Source organism: Poecilia reticulata, linkage group LG1, assembly GCF_000633615.1.
Source record: "Poecilia reticulata strain Guanapo linkage group LG1, Guppy_female_1.0+MT, whole genome shotgun sequence".
Lineage (NCBI taxonomy): Eukaryota > Metazoa > Chordata > Actinopteri > Cyprinodontiformes > Poeciliidae > Poecilia > Poecilia reticulata.
Window position 1 is genome coordinate 22,526,169 of NC_024331.1, and position 18,580 is coordinate 22,544,748.

At 37.8% G+C, this 18,580-nt stretch overlaps 1 protein-coding gene across 2 annotated transcripts; it reads left to right on the forward strand.

Annotated features, from left to right (window-relative positions):
* The first annotated feature begins 8,709 nt into the window (after nt 1–8,709).
* Nucleotides 8,710–18,177, forward strand: fip1l1b (FIP1 like 1b (S. cerevisiae)). 2 transcript variants are annotated; one of them, XM_008416334.2, is made up of 15 exons: nt 8,710–9,007; nt 9,334–9,388; nt 9,987–10,065; nt 10,208–10,320; nt 11,524–11,588; nt 11,729–11,839; nt 12,297–12,427; nt 12,536–12,654; nt 13,721–13,820; nt 13,904–14,060; nt 14,164–14,245; nt 14,837–14,889; nt 15,268–15,457; nt 15,701–15,847; nt 17,611–18,177. In XM_008416334.2, exons 1-15 carry the CDS (start codon nt 8,929–8,931, stop codon nt 17,753–17,755), a joined length of 1,626 nt encoding a protein of 541 aa, XP_008414556.1. In that variant the 5' UTR covers nt 8,710–8,928; the 3' UTR covers nt 17,756–18,177. The 2 variants fall into 2 exon arrangements, with proteins under 2 accessions (XP_008414556.1, XP_008414547.1); XM_008416325.2 differs by having other exon boundaries at nt 8,711–9,007; nt 15,268–15,481; nt 17,611–18,174.
* The last annotated feature ends 403 nt before the right edge of the window (nt 18,178–18,580 follow it).

Sequence of the window (18,580 nt, forward strand, 5' to 3'; positions counted from 1 at the left end):
TACCTGGATAATACCTGGTTAATACCTGGGTAATACCTGGGTAATACCTGGATAATACCTGGATAATACCTGGATAATACCTGGATAATACCTTGATAATACCTGGATAATACCTTGATAATACCTTGATAATACCGTGTTAAATGGACGGCAGAGTCCGGTGATGACAGGTGCTTAGATTCCGTAACAAGTTTGTTTTTATCGTTTTTAATCTTTTTCTTTTCAAAATCTCTCTTTTTTTACTGTTTATTCAATGTCACACGCTGTTTTTATTATTTCTTTAGTTATGTAAAGCACCTTGAAATGCCTTGCTGCTGAAATGTGCTATACAAATAAAATTTGATGGATTGATTGATTGTGGTTCCACATCCTGCCTTTTAGGCTCTATGTAATATTAGTTTTTTCCAACTGAATTAAAATCTTACAAATTTTAATCACTCACTGATATTTTCTGTTTTCCCATAATGTATTTAAACTAACCAGAAATGAAAAGTCAAATCAATAAAAATAAAATTAAACAGTAGTAATAAATGGTGGAAATGGCTTCTGCACGTAAAAAAAAAAAAAAAAGAAGTTTAAAATCTGACCAAATGAAAACTGACCTTCAGAAAACCTGGAGGAAATATGCTGATCAAGAGCATCTGGAGGATTAAAGGAGATTCTTTAAGTACTGAGAAAATAACCTGAAGCGCAGACACTCAACTCGGCCACCAGATGGCAGTAGTGAGTCAATGATGCGCAGTAGAAAGCCTCGTGTTTGTCCTCTGACGGCCCGCTGGGTCCTGGATCTGAGTCTGTGTAGCAGGCAGCAGTGTGTTCATTCAGCCTCAGAGAGTCAGAGGTGGAGAAACCATCAGAGAGCCGCTGGAGGACCCACACACACCTGGAACCAACAGGTATGCAACACCTGCAGGGTCCCAGAGGGAGCTGGTGGAGGAGATACTGGGAAGACTGGAAGATCAGGGGAGCTGGAGCCAGTTTGATCTCATTATTAATTACAATGATGAATATTTAAAGATGCTGCAGGAGAATCTAACTAAACTCATATTTATGTCTTTATGAGCTTGTCTATAGGTTCTCATAACAGTTTTACTTTATGAATTAATATAAATTAATAAAACAATACAGAACAGAAAGCTGCTTTAAGCGGCCAGTGATTGATGATGATAAAAAATATTTAGCTTGATGAGTTTAGTTCATTTATGCAGAGGATGCAGCTGAAGGTTCTGGTTCAGCTGCAGAACCTGAGAATCGATCCAAAGCCCTGATGAAGGTCCAACATTAAAACTATTTTATGACTAGAGACTAAATACTGACTGAAGTGGGGAACCGACTCATTCTGGTCTCCAGTTCATCAGAGTTTGGAATCATGTTTCAAAATTAAGAAATCAGTAAGTCACATTTTCTGTGGAACAAAGATGAAAAAAGAAACAATAAATGGCCTAATGGTGTGTGTGTGTGTGTGTGTGTGTGTGTGTGTGCGTGTGCGTGTGTGTGCGTGTGTGTGTGTGTGTGTGTGTGTGGATCTGCAGCGTGACTCACTCAGTGCTTTTAGACAGATGAGGACAGCGGTCTCACTGAGGGCAATGGAGGTTTTATACAAGAAAAATAGCCACTTAGATTAAATTACGTAATGAAAAACATTCCTCCCTCTCCTTGTTCCACCCTCCCTCTTGTTCTCCTTCACCTTCCCCCCTCTCTTTCTTTTTTTTTGGTGACGCACACACACAGACACACACTCACCCTAACTCAATCACCTGCAAATGGAGCTATCTTCACACCCCCAGGCAGAAACCAGCATCGTCTTTGACACATGCAGGACAGCTACACACATTTGGAGACACGTGCAGTTCAAAGGAAACCTCATTGTTCCTCCTTTTAATGATTGTCTAAAAGCTCAGGTTAAGCTTTATTTCCCCCCCTCGATACAATCCAGCCAAGCTCTTCTCTTTGTCTGCTGAGTGGACATTATAAACCTGATATCTGTCCATTTGTGTCCACTTGACTACGGTCAGGGCAGGAATGTGTGTAGTTTCTTTTTTTAATATCAACTTTGTGTGGTGCCTAAGTGTCCATTGGTGGTTCAGTTATTGTTCTTTGCTTTCAGTTAGGACTGGACAGACTGAACTAAAAGCACAGATAGATAAATCAAAATGACCCGAGATCGCTATATGTTTTCCTCATATACAGAAAATGAGGACAACAGGAGGGTTAAATAAATAAATAAATAAATAAATAAATAAATAAATAAGTAACATATTGAAGTTTTATCCTTAAGAGAAATTTAGAACTTTTACTTTGACTGAATACTCCAAAATAGGCTGCATCTCAGTGGATTGTTAACCTTTGAGGAAAAAAAGAAAAACACAAAAAATGTCTTTTCATTTTAGTACTAATATTACTGGTCAAATTATGGCATAAAATTGTATGTTATTATTATTATTATTATTATTATTATTATTATTATTATTATTATTATTATTATTATTATTATTATTATTATTATTATTATTATTATTATTATTATTATTATTATTATTATTATTATTATTATTATTATTATTATTATTATTATTATTATTTATACAAACAAAAAGACATTGGCATGGTCATTACAGATATCAATGCCTGAAATTTCACATTATAACCACAAACTTCAATGTATTTTAGTGGAACAGACAAAAACAATTGTAGCATAATTGTAAAATGAAAAAAAATTAAAATAAAAAATAAAACCTAAGGCATGGTTTAAAAACTTTTTTTTTTTTAGAAATATAAATCTGAAAAATGTGGCATGCATTCAGCCCTCCTGGCTCAATACTTTGTCAGACCACCTTTTACTGAAATTCCAGCTGGAAGTGTTTTGTTTAAAATGTTTTATACCATCTTTGGATGCAGAGACTGACATTTTTTTGTCCACTCTGTTTTTAAGAGCAGATCAAACTTAATCAGACTGAATAGAGTAAGTCTGTGGCATTATTTTTTTTATTCTACCACAGATTATTCATTGGATTTCAGTCTGTGCTGGAATTGGACCTTTGCTTTTTTTTTTTTTTTTTTTACCCATTTTACATATTTTAGTGTCTTTTGCAGCCCCTAACTGGTTTTTCTTTAAGATTCAGCTCAGTGCTTTTCCCCCATCAACTCTTACTAGCTCTGTTCTTGCTGAAATAAAAGCATACTTCTGGAAAAAAAATAATTTTTATGTTGTCAACTGAGAATCAGTTGCATCAGTTGCACTGATTGCATTGATTTCATTTATTACTTACTCATCTGTTCCTCTTGACCTTATTATTTCCAGAACATAGTACAGATTCAGAATACTGTAACTTCTTGACGGTTAAAGTGAAACACATGGCAGCATTTGTGGTTCACTTCCTGTTGAGAGATAAGGACAGTTAGCACAGATAAGAAACCATTGTTCTAGGGGATTTTGCAGAGGTGGAAACTCTCTTATCCTCCACCCTGCATTTGTGTTACGTTCATAAAAAGTGAATATAAGCAGGATCATTTCTTTTGACTGACTGTAACTCATTGTATCTTCCTCCTGAAGATCTAGAGAGACTCTTTGTGATTCCTGTCTTGGCTGTTCTTTTTAATGAGCAACTTGTTCTAACACAGACCCACAGGATGATGCTGCCATCACCATGTTTTGAAGTGGGGATTTAAAATGATGTGCAGTAGTTGGTAACTTTAAACAGAACTTGTTACAATTTTTTCCAACAGTTTTCTTTCTACAACTCTCATGATAAGCCTGGATTTGTGGCATGTAAAACTAATAGTTGTGCTGTCACCAGAATATCCCAACTTTGTTATGGCAAAAAAAAAAAATGTTTTTCAGGTTAAAATGGTCTGAAATGCAGCTCACTGGATTTAGCTAAAGCAGTAATTAAAACCACTCCTTTAATAATTTATTATAATATAATTTGGATCAAAAATATTGCACAACAAAATAGCAAAAACAAATAGAAAAACTGACCAAGACCTTCTATAGGCAACAAACTACATCTAAAGTAATTCTGGCTGGTTTTTACACAGAAGTTTCTTGCATAGCTTTAACATTTGGAGCAAATGATCCTACAAGAAAATCCCTTAGTTTTGTTCTCAAATCTGGAATAGACCGTCTCAAAGATACACTAATCATTTTTACAAAAGAAGTACATTTTGAGCATATTTGAATGAAGCAGACTCAGTTTCCTGACAGATGGACTTTTGTGTTGTCAAACAAAGGAGACAGAATCTGTCTCAATAATCTGTGGTGACATCACGCTGCTGTGATAAAAATATGTTTGATGCAAAGAGATGATGTGGATTGAAAATGTGTCAGCGCACATAACTGTAGAAGCTAGTATGAGTAAGGGGTAATTACTGATAGCCCAATGATCGTCCTCTGTCTGGATAAACCCGATTAGCATCGAATAGGCTGTGAGTCGCCCTAATCCCCCGTAAGGAGAGAGGGATGGACGCAGGAGGGAGAGAGCGTGGAGCTGGAAGCAGAGAGAGAGAGGGCGGTACAGAGGGCGGATGAGATACTGGATGAAACAAAAGCAAAGCATATGAGCATGACAGTAAGGGAAGATAAGATGGAGATAGGAGAGATGTAAACAAACAAACAAAGAAACAGCGAGGACAAAACAACAGATTTTGACCAGCAGGAGGCTCTGGCTCGTTCAGCCCTTAACCACTTTATATTCTCATTATTGCTTAAAATCTCAATCGTCTTTCACAGTCTTAGCTTGTGCTAAGCTTGACAAACAAGAGATTAGTTCATTTGTTCATGTCAGGCAACCCAAAATCAAGCGGTATTGGTGGAACAATTTCAACTGGTTTTTGGAAATAAATAAGTGCATGTTGGTTCTGGATTCCTAGATTGTATTGTTTGGATATTTTCTTCCGCTTATGTATTGCAGCGTCTATATGCAAATGACCGTATTGCGTGGAATGGCAATGGTCAAGAAAGTAATTTTGAAATTGTAGAAAATTGATGAAGTGTCTCAATTTAACACCTCAAGCTTCTCTAATCAATGTTACTGTCTGGCAGCATTTTGTGGACCATTTCACTCAGTAGACTGATCCAAATGCACAATCTCTTAATATGTCACCCATGCCTTTATAGCCTGACAGATCTATCATTACACATAAAAGGTAATTTGTGCACTGAGACCAGTTAATTAAAGCCTTTTAAACCTTGTTACTTCAGTAATCGTTGCACCAGACAAAACAACTCCTCCAACAATGTTTTTCCAGTTTATCTAAGACTAATTAGACAACTGCACACTTTTCTACCAAACCCAGTGCTCTTCAAACCTGCATGGATGTTCCTACACACACGAGAATTACTGCCAGAGTTGCACATAATACCCACCGAGACAAACATGCAGTAATCACAGACTCTGGCAGACAGTGGAACAAAACAAGAAGTAACCACAAAGGGAGCTGATGCCAATCCATCAAAGTGTCAAATGATCCCAAACAAAGCTAGCTGTGGCAAAAAAGAAAGCAGTGAACAATCTTTTCAGTGGAAAATTTGAAAATTTTGTTATTTTGGAAAATCAAATATGAACATAAATGGCTCAGGTGCAGAACAGGGCATCAAGAGGGAAATGGTTAAGAAGATGAGGCATGAACTGGAAAAACAAAGTAAAACAAAACACAGGAAAGATGGTGGAACCACGCTGCAGGAGAGATCAGTTTGAAGGAGACGGAGTGAATAAAATAAATGTAATTTTCATGATCAGTTTAACTCAGAGACCATTTGTGTGTGTCTGTGTCCTGCCTGTGTGTGTGTGTGTGTGTGTGTGTGTGTGTGTGTGTGTGTGTGTGTGTGTGTGTGTGTGTGTGGGGGTGTGCGTGTGTGTGTGTGTGTGAGTTTTAACTGTGTGTACGTGAGAACTTACAAAGAGCCACATGAAACTCACACATATGATATGATACGGTAGATGCTCATGATATGAACCCCCGCAGAGGGTTCACACGCAGAAGTGGAAAATCGATAGACTCCTAACTATAACGTTTCCCCCTCTGAGAGCTGAGGTGCTACACATGCTTAGTGAGTTTCCTCCCAGCAGCAGGCGGATCAGCTTGGATGCTGCTCACGCCTCTGTGTGCAATCTCTGTGATGACACTTAGAGTGAAAAGAGAAGAACGGGAGACAATCCACAAAATTTCCGAGTCATTTGCCGAGCAGCTAGACAGAACCCACTTAAACGGTGAAAGGCCATAAAAGCATTAACAGTCTGCTTTGCATTAACGGCAACTTCTTGCAAACAGAGCCAGAAGTCACGAGAGTCGGTTTACTGAGCCTGCAGCAGCTGCTGCTGCTCAGAGTCATAAAAAACATAGAGCTGCAGCTATCTGTGGGAGGAAAGGATATAGAGCGCCGTGCAAAGCATTTTGTCACATTACAATCACAAACTTTAGCGCACTTCATTGGGATTTTGTGAGAGCGACCGGCTCAAAGCAGTGCAGAATGTTGAAGTAGGGAAATAATATATGGTTTTTAAAAGAGCTTTTATAAATAAATATCAGAACAGTGTGGTCTGAATTTGTACTTAGCCCCCCCTGAAACAATAATGTGTTTAACCGTTGCGTGCTTCAGTTACAACTACAAGTCTTTAGGGCTTTCTTTTTTCTTTTTCTTTTTGGAAGCTTTGCATGTCTATAGTGAAACTTTTTCTGCCCATTATTCTTAGCAAAACATCTTAAACTCAGTCAAGTTAGATGGAGAGTATCTGTTAAGAAAATCAATCTTACAGTCTTCCTGAGATACTAAACTTTAACTAGGCCATTCTGCATCGGAAGGTGCTTAGATCTACTTCATTTTATTTGAGTATTGGCTGCATGCTCAAGGTGGAAAGCAAATCTCTAGCCCAGTCTCTAACAGGTTTTCCTCCCTGTAATTATCTTCTCCTGTCTTCTCAGCACCATAAAGTGTCTGTTTTTTTTAACACTAATGACATTTTGCATGAAGGTCATGAAGTCTCACTTGGGTCTCATCTGGTCTGTGGACCATCTTTTAACTGGTCTGTAGCTTCTATCAAAAAACATCAGTTTTCAATGTTCAGTGTCCTTCACTTGTTTTTGACCAAGTGGAGGACAGAGATAGTCAGGAGTGATGTCTCTAAGAGATAGGAGCTTACAGTATTCTGCATTCGATTTGTCTTGAAGCTGGGAATGACGTACCAATCAAGTTTAGTGCGTTTTAAAACCACTGAGATTTTATAATTGTTATTGAACCAACCACTATCAGCTACACAAATCAATTGATGTTATTTTCCTCCATTTATGAAACCAAACAGTAAAGGAATGTGCAATAAACTAAGGAAATACACCGTGCTGCTGTTTTAATCAGATGAAAACTATTAGAATAACTCATAAGTAACTGATAACTGCAAATCTTACTAGAATTTATTCATCCTGAAACTTAGGAGTAGTTAGATCCTATTCCATCCTAGTTATTAAACAATGTGGTCAAGCTTAGTTTTTCAAATTGGTAGAAAAAATTTACCTTTCTATCTAACGAAATCCAGGTGATTACATCAAATTACTGACTTGCAATGATTTAATAATGAGCGGTTTTAAAAATAACGTAATATCCACCAAAAGGTCTCTTTTTGTTTCCAGATGACAGAACAAAAGTGCACCTAGATCCTAATTGTGCTCCTTTTTTCAGGCCTCGCTCAGAAATATTTGAAACCTGATTGTGGAGCAGATTTTTCACAGAATTAGGTGAAAAAACACAAGGGAGCTGAAGACTTTTACAGTCAGCAGGGGGATCTTTGACACATCAAGCTCAACATGTATCTGATGCTGCTGACTCTGCAGTCTTCTGGCTCCATCTCAGATTTCTATAGGAGTTGCATTTGTCATGGAAAGAAAAGCAGAGCTGCGTTATTAATTATGCTTACTAAGTGCTGTATTGGCCTGCCCGCTGCAGCCCATTACGAAAATGTGTGGTGCATCATGAAATGTAGAAACAGACAACAATAACGGAGCAATATTGGACTAACAATGGGACACGATTATTGTTCTCAGACATCCCAAATGAATTAAACTGAGTAATCAAGATGAAACATTGATTTAAAAAAGAAGAAGAAGAAGGAGAAGATGAAGAAGAAACACTGATGATAAAACAACATCAAATGTTGGTTGCATGACAATCAGACTTTCTTCACAGTGATTATAACAAAATGATTCATACCACTTGAATGTTTTGCACATTTTCATGTCACAAAAACAAAGTTCAGTATGTTTACGAGGTATTTTATTCAAAAAACACAATCTAGCAGATAATTGAAGAAAATACTGAAAATTGTTTATTTACATATAACTGGCTTGTTCTTAGAACTGCTGTTCCAGTATATCCACGCTGTTACGGAGAGTTTATTCATTTTGTCAACAGAAGAAAAAAATAAAGTATTTTGTATGACTAGAACTTTTTAAGTATTTTAGACTTATCAAAAGTGATTCTGTGTTCTTGAAGGTGAAAATTACTTTCTACTTTTTGTACATTTCAAAACTTTTTATTTTTAATTGAGTAAACAGTTCAACCTGTACTTTTACTTTTACTAGAACATTTTTCAGGTATTTGTACTTCTACTTAAGCAGAGATTGTGAGTACTTTTTACTGTACCAAACTATCCTTTTATCCGGTAACAAACTAACCTGAAGCAGTAGTAGTTATTTTTGTCCAGCTGGGGTCGCTGTGATTTTCAGCTCCAGTTCTCTGACCTTAGCGGGCCCCGCAGCTTCTTCCGGGCGTCTCGCTGACTTCCAGAGGTTTAATATGAATGTAAGAAGTAATATTTTAGGTTCTTAACTACACTTTCCCGTTTCAGGGATAAATATCGCTCGTATTTTTGCGTTACTAAGCGTACTTGGGACTTGTTGCTTCGGCTGCTGTTGGTTTAAACTGCACGTTAGCTCAACATGTCCGGGGAGGAGGCGGACAAAACAGCTACCACTGACGCCAGCGCCGGTGACGAAGAGGAGGAATGGCTTTATGGAGGTAAAAACAACTAGAAACAACTCCCTTTATCTATTAGAGACGCGTTGTGGTTTCTCTGCAGCTCTGATAACGAAGCGTTAAGCAGTAATTACCTCTCCGTTCTGTGAGAATAACGGAACATTAGCCTGGAAGCTAACTAGCATTGACTGTTTGATTTGGTCTTCGGGCCTTTAGCATCAACAACAGAAGCATGCTTTGAAACTAAACAATATATAGGATTGTACCGTATTATGATAAATAGTCTCTGTCTTTTGCTGTTATAAGTTAATTTTTTAGAATACTGCTGTAATTTTATTAGCTAAACTGTTGTTTGTTCTGTATTTCAGATGAGTCAGAAAGCAAAGAGGAAGATGAAGAACCCAAGCTAGATGCTGCTGCCAGGTAACAAACTCTACTCTAGAGGAACATCATTGTGGGTTGGTGCATTCACAAACTGCTACTTACACAGTCGAGGGATTAGATAAGATTTTTTAAATCTAAGATTTCCTTTCGCAAGGGCAAAATCTCAGATTGATGCTTTTGTTATATTACTGGTTCAAACCTCTGTATTTACACCAGGATCAGTCATGCCGCCATCATCTACAGCAGGAGTTTGCAACTCCTGTTCTTTAGCGCCACTGACCTGCAACGTTTTGGATCCACCCCGCTCCACACACCTGCATCAAATGGCCGAATTATCTTCTTTCTATTAATCATTTATTTAATTCACTGACTTGCAGAGGCTTAATATGCAGAGATGCTTCCAAAAGTTACAGGAAACCTGCAGTCGAGGTCTGGGGTTGGAGAAAGCTGATTCACAGATTGTACAAAACGCTGTAGTTTAAGCATTTCAACAGAATTTTTTTGCAACAAGTAAAATTCAGGGAGGAAGAAATAGTTAACCTATCATTATCTTGTCCTTTTCAAAACTCTATCCATTAAGAACACATTGGTTGTTTAATTTTTAATGATGGTGTCTGATTATGTTTTACACCTGCAGTGCACCTGCTGAGACTTCAACAGACGATGCTGCTGCTGTTGTTGATGTACACGCTACGGGCAACGGAGTGGTCTCCGAGGTACGTAACCTCTTCACATCCTGGCACATCCTTCTCTTTTGTTCTGTTGTTCACCTTTCTGATACTGTTGTTGTTTTTTTCTTTCTGACCTCGCATTAACATTCATGGCTTTACATGTGTCGCTTTTTTTCTGGGCTTTCAGTCCCAAGGTGAAGCTGCAGGCGAGGATGTGGAGAGCGACAGCGACAGCGATGATGACGACGACGATGTCCGAGTCACCATTGGTGACATCAAAACTGGAGCACCGCAATACACGTAGGTTTTCCTTAGAATATTTTCAAGAGGATTTATGTTTAAGCTAAGCTGCAAAAACATCTCAAGATTATTTTTGGAAACGACATGCAGCTAAACCTCATTTTGAGCTTCATGGCAAAGGCTGTGAATGCATACATTGATTTTTTATTTTATTTTTTTTTTAGTTTTAATATATTTACAGAAATAAATTTAAAATAAGAATTTTTCTTGTCACTATAGGGTGTTGTGTGTAGAGTTTTGAGGGAAAATTGAATGCAATTCACACTGGAGTTAATTTGTAACATAAAATATGGAAAAGGAAGCTCTGAAGTTAATGAAAATAAAACCTAGATCCAATCAGCATTCAGTAGCAACTTCATATAATTTTCTGTTTGAGGGAGTCAAATCTTGAAGGAGATTTTTGGACAGCGGCTTCTTATGCACTACATTGCAAACTTATCATTACACAATGTTCACGTTGTGGCTAATTAAATAAGTACCATGCATTCAGGCTCTATATATTAAAATATATTTTGCAATGCTTGTTAAATGCAACCTAAAAGCTTTAGAAGATAAAGAGTCTTTTAAAAAATAGCAACCGATGCCTCGTTTCTTCTGAGCGGTATGGTGTGAGTGGGTGCAGTGCGGCCACTGCTTGCTTCAAGTACAAATCTTTCCAGTGCGATGCGTTTGCTGTAGCACCAATGGATGCCATGTTAGAATTTTGGGTTTCACCCCGCCTTCCCAGTGAGAGTTCAACTGGTGAAAACGCTCTCCTGAATAAGCCAGAACATAAAATGGTGAACTGAACTGTGTCGTTCCTGTCAGGCGTTAGTTGTTTCAACAACTACTAAAAGTTGCTTCTAAAAAGTTGCTTCTAACTTTTTAGAAGTTGCATCTAAAAAGTTAGAAGCAACTTTTTAATTAAAATAATAAGAAAGCCTTACTGTTGCTGAAAATAATGGAGCTGTATAGACTTTATAATGAGGGCATGCGTGTGTTTGCTGTGAGCTCCAAACAGAAAGATGTTCACACTTACTATTATTTCATCTCTGTTTAGTGTGTTTATGTAGTGCAGAGCCACAAACATCCAATTTATACACAACTAATTTAGTTTCTTATTTCAAGTCATATGATTATCAGCATTCACCAATATTAAAATGTCCTCCAGGAAAACAGCATAATCTCACATTATCATGTCTTTTTCTCTTTCTCTCTCTTCAGGACATATGGCACCCCCCCTGTTAACCTCAACATAAAGACAACAGGATCCAGACCTTATGGACAAGGTTGGCACCCTTCTGTAGTTTAACCTGCAGAAAGGTTAAGCTACTTTCAGGTTCTGTAGTTAACCTGAAAAGAGGTAAAACCAGTTTTACCTCTTTTCTTTCTGTGAAAACAGCCTTTAAGATGTTGTTTTTATTTCCAGTAACCACAAAGGTGAAGGGCGTGGATCTGGATGCACCAGGAAGCATTAATGGCGTTCCTGTGCTGGAGGTGGACATGGAGAGCTTTGAAGAGAAACCCTGGAGGAAGCCAGGTCTGTTGAACTTTCTCAAATCACAATGATCACCACAATATCATATTTGCAGAGGGCTATACTTGGAAAGTTATTCTTTAATTTTATATGCACTCAGCTTCTCCCTGCTTCTGTGATGTATGACTGGTTGAAAGGACTATTGTAATGATGTAAAAGAACAGTGTGGAAAAATCAAATGCAATCGAGAGATTCATCACAATAATCATCTAAAATATTACAGCCACATGTTTTGCTAAAATAATTCAGACTGTAATTTCAGGGAAAACGGATCAGTGCTCACATTATAGTTGTCTATGCTGCCTTCAAATGTGATTGTAAACTTAATCCATTTTCAAATACACTTTATATTTTATTACAGCCACATAATAAACCAAGCTGAAATGCGTATCCCTGTTTACTTTCCCAGGTTTATTAGTGCTGTAATTCACAGAAAGTGTCTTTGTGATTCGGTTTGCAGGAGCCGATCTGTCAGACTATTTCAACTATGGTTTTAATGAGGACACCTGGAAGGCTTACTGTGAGAAACAGAAGAGGCTGCGAATGGGCCTGGAGGTCTCTACAATTGGCTCAGTGACCAGCAAGATCTCTGTATGACATTTGTTCCTCTACCAGTTTACTCAGATTCATCAGTTACACTGACAGTACGAACTGTGAAAATCTTTAGCTAATTATGATTTCCTCTGGCTGTCTGCAAAGGTTCAGCAGGGCAGAACAGGAAATGAAAAGGATGTATCCAGTTTGGTTGTTCACACCTCCAAGACAGACTTTACGTCTCCTGTCAGCCTGTACAAGTCTGCTGTCAGTCAGATCACCAGGTAACATCTGTACTTTAATGTTCCTAGCTGCAAAAACAAAATGCTTTCAATTAGTTTTCTATCCTGGTTAAATGCAGGTTTGATTAATTACCTTGAAGCTAATAGCTGCTGCAATAAGAGTATCTGAAATCACATTTCTTGGAGTAATTATAGTTGGCAAATTCCTTTGGAGGTAATACAAATTATGTCACATTATAACAAGAAGTCAGTCACATAAATGCATAAAATAAAGCTAAACTAAGCTTGCATAACATATTGTGTACAGTTCTTTTAGGCTTTTGCTATTTAACTTATTGTTTGTAAAACTAGGGAATACATATAAAAACAAATAAAAAAAAGGCAAAAGAATCAAAATTATACCCATTCATAAAAACCCATAAAATCCACTTTTTTGTTAACTAAACATATAAAAGTTTAGAGATTTTGTAGATATTGCAACTTATTAAATAATAAATCGACATTATTCATTACCTGTAAATGTTCTATAAAAATTTGAGCAGCAGAACATTTATTTTTCCAAATGGCCCCCAGAGAAGACTAATATGAGGCAACACTGTTTCCAATGCAGAGTAGTTTCAACAATAAATTGAAAACATTAGAAAATATTTTAATCTGTCTTTAGAAGCAGAAAGAAAGGAGGAAAGGCTTGGAAAAATAGAATTACAAAAACTAAGCTAAACGTCAATGTGGTATTTGTTTTTGACATTTAAAAGTGGCTTATTTTTGTTCATTATGAGAGAAACACCTGACGTATTGAGGTTCTGTAAATTTTGGTTTATTTTTATTGATGAGCATCATTTTGTTCTTGAGAAATAAAAAATAGCTGATTTGCAATTTTATTTTATTTTTTTAACCTAATAATGTTTAGACTTAATAGTTTGATTAGTTTAATTATGATGTAGCTAAAGATTTTTGGTATGTTTCTTGTCAACTAAACATCATATTTCCATGTTTTATTCCATCATCATTCATCTTGATGGGGTTTTCTTTTTTGCAAGAAGTAATAAATCATTGTTGTTTTGGTTTCTGCTTTGGCTCAAATGTTTTTTAAATATTCTGACTGTAGGAAGACAAGTGGTACTATTGATGTGATTGGTGGACAGACGGCCACGATCAGCAGGGTTGAGGGACGACGCAGACACAATCTAGAGGGCAACAACATCCAGGTACAGAAGCAACTGAAACAAGTTTCTTCTCAAAGACCTGAGCGACATGCTAACAGCGCCCTCTGCTGTCTGTTGTTGCACAGGTGATATCTGAACACTCAACATCAGAAGCTGAACCAGCCGCAGCCAAGATTCCCACCTTCTTCCCCCCTGGACCACTTCCTCCGAACATACCCCCGCCTCCTTTCCTCCCTCCTCCACCAAACGTCAGCACTGCACCTCCTCTTATACCTCCACCCAGTGAGTTCAGTTTCTCCTATAATTCTGTTGTTTTTTTGTTTTTTTTTGTGAAAACTGGTTGCTTTGAGTATGCGTATTTCTTCCACCTTGTTCCACCTCACAGGATTGCCCATCACAGTTCCTCCTCCTGGTTTTCACCCTCCAACAAGCGGCCCTCCACCTTCTCTAATTCCCCCAATGGATAGGTAACGTCCATGACAACACTCGCCCTGATGGCAGCTGCATTGAACAATCTGGGGTTAATGTTTCTACTTGTCATGTGCTCTCAGTTATGTAAACATGTTTTCAATTAAAGTCAGTGAACTCTGAAGTTATGTTTTCTTCCAATATGGCATTGAATAACGTGAAAGCTGTTGTCGTCAATGGTGGCCTTTGTAGTCATGGCATGGCTCTGTTGTGGGTAAGGAGTTGTACCGCAGGAGATAACCAGGTTGAGAGTGTGAGCAGCGTATTCACAAAGTTGATTGACAGCGCTAAAATCCTCCTTGTTTCTTTGGTTGATTGTTTCTGACCAAGTGTTTTATTTTATTTTTTTTTCTTCCCCTGATTATGGCTCATCTTGTTACTGTAAGGACATGGTGACAGTTTTACAAATATGTAGAAAACTCTTTTTTTTTTTAATTACATACTGCAGCTTTAATCTACTTTTTTTTTTATTTTTTATTTTTTTTTTACTTTGTGTCAGAATACTTTTAAATAAAGAACTGGATGTTTAATAAAGTGTTGTAATTAATTCAATTTACTAACACAGTGTCTTCTCTGTGTTTCCATAACAGCCATCCTGGAGGCTACGATGGTCGCTCTGTCCCACCGTACCCGTTTCCTCAAGGTAAAACATTTTTATTGGCATTCTCCTTATCACATGATAAGAAAACTATCAAAAATAATTAACTGAATAAAGGTTAAGTTTATTTGTATAACACATTTCTGCTACAAGGCAGTTCAAAGTGCTTCACATGATAAAAACATAATATAGTAACCAGTTATGAAACTAGCAATTGGCATTACATTTTGTCACATCATCAAAATCATCATCAAATATACATCAAATGTATTGATTAAAGTTGCAATTATTATTAACTAGAGCAATTCTAAAAGGAAGTGGTGGGGAGGTTTAGCCTTGATTTAAAGGAGCTCAGTGTTTCGTTTGTGTTGCAGTTTTCGGGATCTAATTTCCATCAAACTCTCGTCTCCTTTTCCTTTCCAGGTGCTTACCCTCCACCCTTAACTGGAGGCGTGCCTCCTCCGTGGCCCCCCATGGTGGACAACAGCAAACCTTGGGACTATTATTCCCGTCGGGAAGACAAGAGAGACAAGGAGCGGGACCGGCCCAGAGAGCGAACGCATGAGCGCGAGCGAGAGAGGGAGCACAGCCCCTCAACCATGAGCTACACCAGGTCAGAAGGACAGATACAACAATGGTGTGTATTCTTCTGGAGAACGACCTGTGGGGTGGGGGGGCTTCACTGTCATGTAATCATTCTAGCTCAGGCTTTAGATGGAGATAAGTGCTTGATTGTCACCGTCATATAGAAAAGTGTCTTTAATATCACTTTAGAAACCATGTAGATGAGTAAATGCACAATTTCGATGAACAATTTTCATCCAGATGGATGATAATTCTCAATCTGTTGCCATAGTGATGAGGAGCGGTATCGCTACCGTGAGTACCAAGAACGTGGTTACGGGGAGCGCCATCGTGACCGGGCAAGCCGAGAAAAAGAGGAGAGACACAGAGAGAGGCGGCACCGAGAGAAAGAGGAGGGACGTCGCAAGTCCTCTCACAGGTACACCAGCACACACTCATAACGAGCTAACTGGTTTACAGTAGCACTTTTTAAATTCATCCTTCTTCATTCAGATGCTACTTTTCCTTGTTTCTTCGCTGCATAAGAACAACATCTTAAAAAACAATTTTTCAGATTGTAAACCTGAATCCTTCTTTATTACAGTCTTTCTCAGGAACAGCTGTTCATTCCTAAACTTTATGGGTTCAGATCAGAGTTTTACTGATATGGTTTCCTGGCTACCTTTATATTTTCACCTGCAAGCTGCAATTTTTGTCCTAATGTCTGATCCAATCAAATTGGTTCTGATTTTGTTTTATTTTAACTGGTAAATAAAGCAGGTTGTGAACAAATAAGAAAAGGTTATTCACTTAAAGTTGCAGCTCTGAATCCAGCAGAAAGCAAATTCTTTATGCATGAAAGCATTGGCGTCCCTAACTTTAATGTGAGGTTATCTAAACTCAAAACTGAATGCAAAGTGATGTTTTCTGATGTGTTTGTGGAACTAATAAAAAGTTTAGATTTTTTGTTTTAATGGGTAAATAATAAATTAGGATATTATTGATAAGTGAATTACTTTCACTTAACTGGTAAATAAAACAGGTTGAGAACCAATAAGAAAAGGTTATTCACTTTTCTTATTTGAAAAGAAAAGTGAATAATTACCAAGCAAAACACATTATGTAAATTAAACAAAGACGGATGTCCTAAGGATTTTTTTTTCTTTTGCGTTACCTCACTATAGGTTTTGCCTTCTCTCAATAATATACTAATCAGTTCATGCAGCACATTTAAATACTATAAGCCTTTCTTACGGTGGCCATCGCACTTTCTGCCATAATATAAGGCTTTTGTAAAGTTTTTCCATGCATGTTAATGTTTCACAACGAAATATTAACATGCGTGGAAAAACTTTGTTAATATTTTGTTGTGAAACATCTGAAGTTTTATATTTTCTTTTTTAGGATAGAAATTCACCACAACCTATGATGTAAGCGGAAACTTTTCGTAAGAAGGAAAGAAATAAAAAACACATTCAAACAATTTGGATTATTTCTGAGTTTTGATCACGGTGTAATGAAACCGTTTTAATTGTCCCTTTTGTGTTGGTTGACTGAATGGTTTAAAGGGCCGTTTTCATGTGCAGTTCCATCTCAACCTTACACAAACAGACATACACGTGCAGTGAATAAGTCAATTTTCAATCATTTTTTTGCACCAAAGAGTTAATAATGAAGTTTTCACTGAGGATCTATAAATTCTCAATGTATATTGACCAGCCGATATTGCAGTAAGCATATTGCGAGGGAATGCAAAATAGAAATTTTCCCCATACCCTCTAAGGGGCTCCGTAAAAACCTGATTGCGTCTCTAATATTTCTCTTTCTTAGCTTCTGTCTTTCATGCATCTTGCGAGCCGATTCTTTTGCTTTTTCAATAAAACTATGTAGATTTAATATTTACCGACACTTGCAGTAGATTAAACTTTGTGTCAGTCGAAGCTCTTTTAAAAATATCTGAAAAGTTTGAGCTGAAAGGCTTGGCAAAAATAGAATTTCTGTTTATTTCTCATCTTTCTCTCTCCTAATTGACAGATACCTCCTCCTTGATCAATTCCCCATCATGCCTCCTCTTTGTCCTCTTGTCCCCTCTCCCGCTGTTGTCTTATTGATCATTCACCTATCTTTGTTCATCTCTGATTTCTCTTCCTTCCTCCTGTCTTTTGCCCTCGTTTCACTGTGTCCTCCTCCTGTTTCTTGCAGCAGCAGCAGTCGACGGAGACACGACAGCGAGGAGGGCGACAGCCACAGGAGACACAAACACAAGAAGAGTAAGAGGAGCAAGGAGGGCAAAGAGGCTAGTGAGGATATGGGTGCAGATCAGGAGAACCAGGAGGCTATGGAGTAGCGTCGACCAGCTCCTGCTTTGTCCTCAATGCGTCCTCATGCTGGGGAAGGGGATGAGATCAATACATCATGTCGTTCTGCTCTCCATCGGTTTCCCTGCATCCTCTTGTTAAACTTCACCATCACTTCAGAATAGATGGAGGAGAGCGGGAGCTGAAGGGAGAGCTGCTCATCCTTCTTATCTTCCCCCTGTAGACGGTAGTTTCTTCACCCACCTCCATCCTGGCCCAAACCTCCCGTCAGAGCTCGACGGCAGCAGTTAGGTCGTGCTCACAGATTTCATTGTATATTCAGGACCATCAGTCTGATACGACCTTTTTCTATTGTTGGTTTGATATCCTTTTGTTCTCGTCCCAAATTAAGACATCTAAAAAAAAAAAAAAAGTGCTGTCTGTTAAGTTCCATTAAAAACACTTTTGATAAGTCGCCTTTGTCTGTTTATTTATTAGGTGTTGGACAAAATGTTAAATGTCTACTCACCGTGTTTTATGCTTGTTATGGATGACCAAGAGCTTCACAACACAGAAATACTTTTTTTAATTTATTTTATATCGCAGCAAATGTCAAGACTTTTTAGAAAAAGTTTTCCTGGTTAGTCTGTTATTGGGAATTGTGTGATCCACAACCTAAGTTTTCTGTCCTTAGTGGGAGTGGCATCAAATGGGGTTTCTGCTGCTGTAGTCCAGCTATTTCCATTATGAATTCAGAGATGATATTTTGCATACCTTGGTTTTAACAAACGGCTATTTGAGCTACTACCTTTTCTCAAACCAGTTTAACCATCAGCAGAGGAGCAGTTGTTCAGACAACTTCTGTTCCCTGGATT

Coding starts and splice junctions, on each gene's coding strand:
- fip1l1b (XM_008416325.2), top strand. CDS start 8,929: ATGTCCGGGGAGGAGGCGGACAAAACAGCTACCACTGACGCCAGCGCC. Junction 14,246..14,836: donor CTAATTCCCCCAATGGATAG/GTAACGTCCATG, acceptor TTTCCATAACAG/CCATCCTGGAGGCTACGATG. Junction 15,482..15,700: donor GAAGGACAGATACAACAATG/GTGTGTATTCTT, acceptor CTGTTGCCATAG/TGATGAGGAGCGGTATCGCT.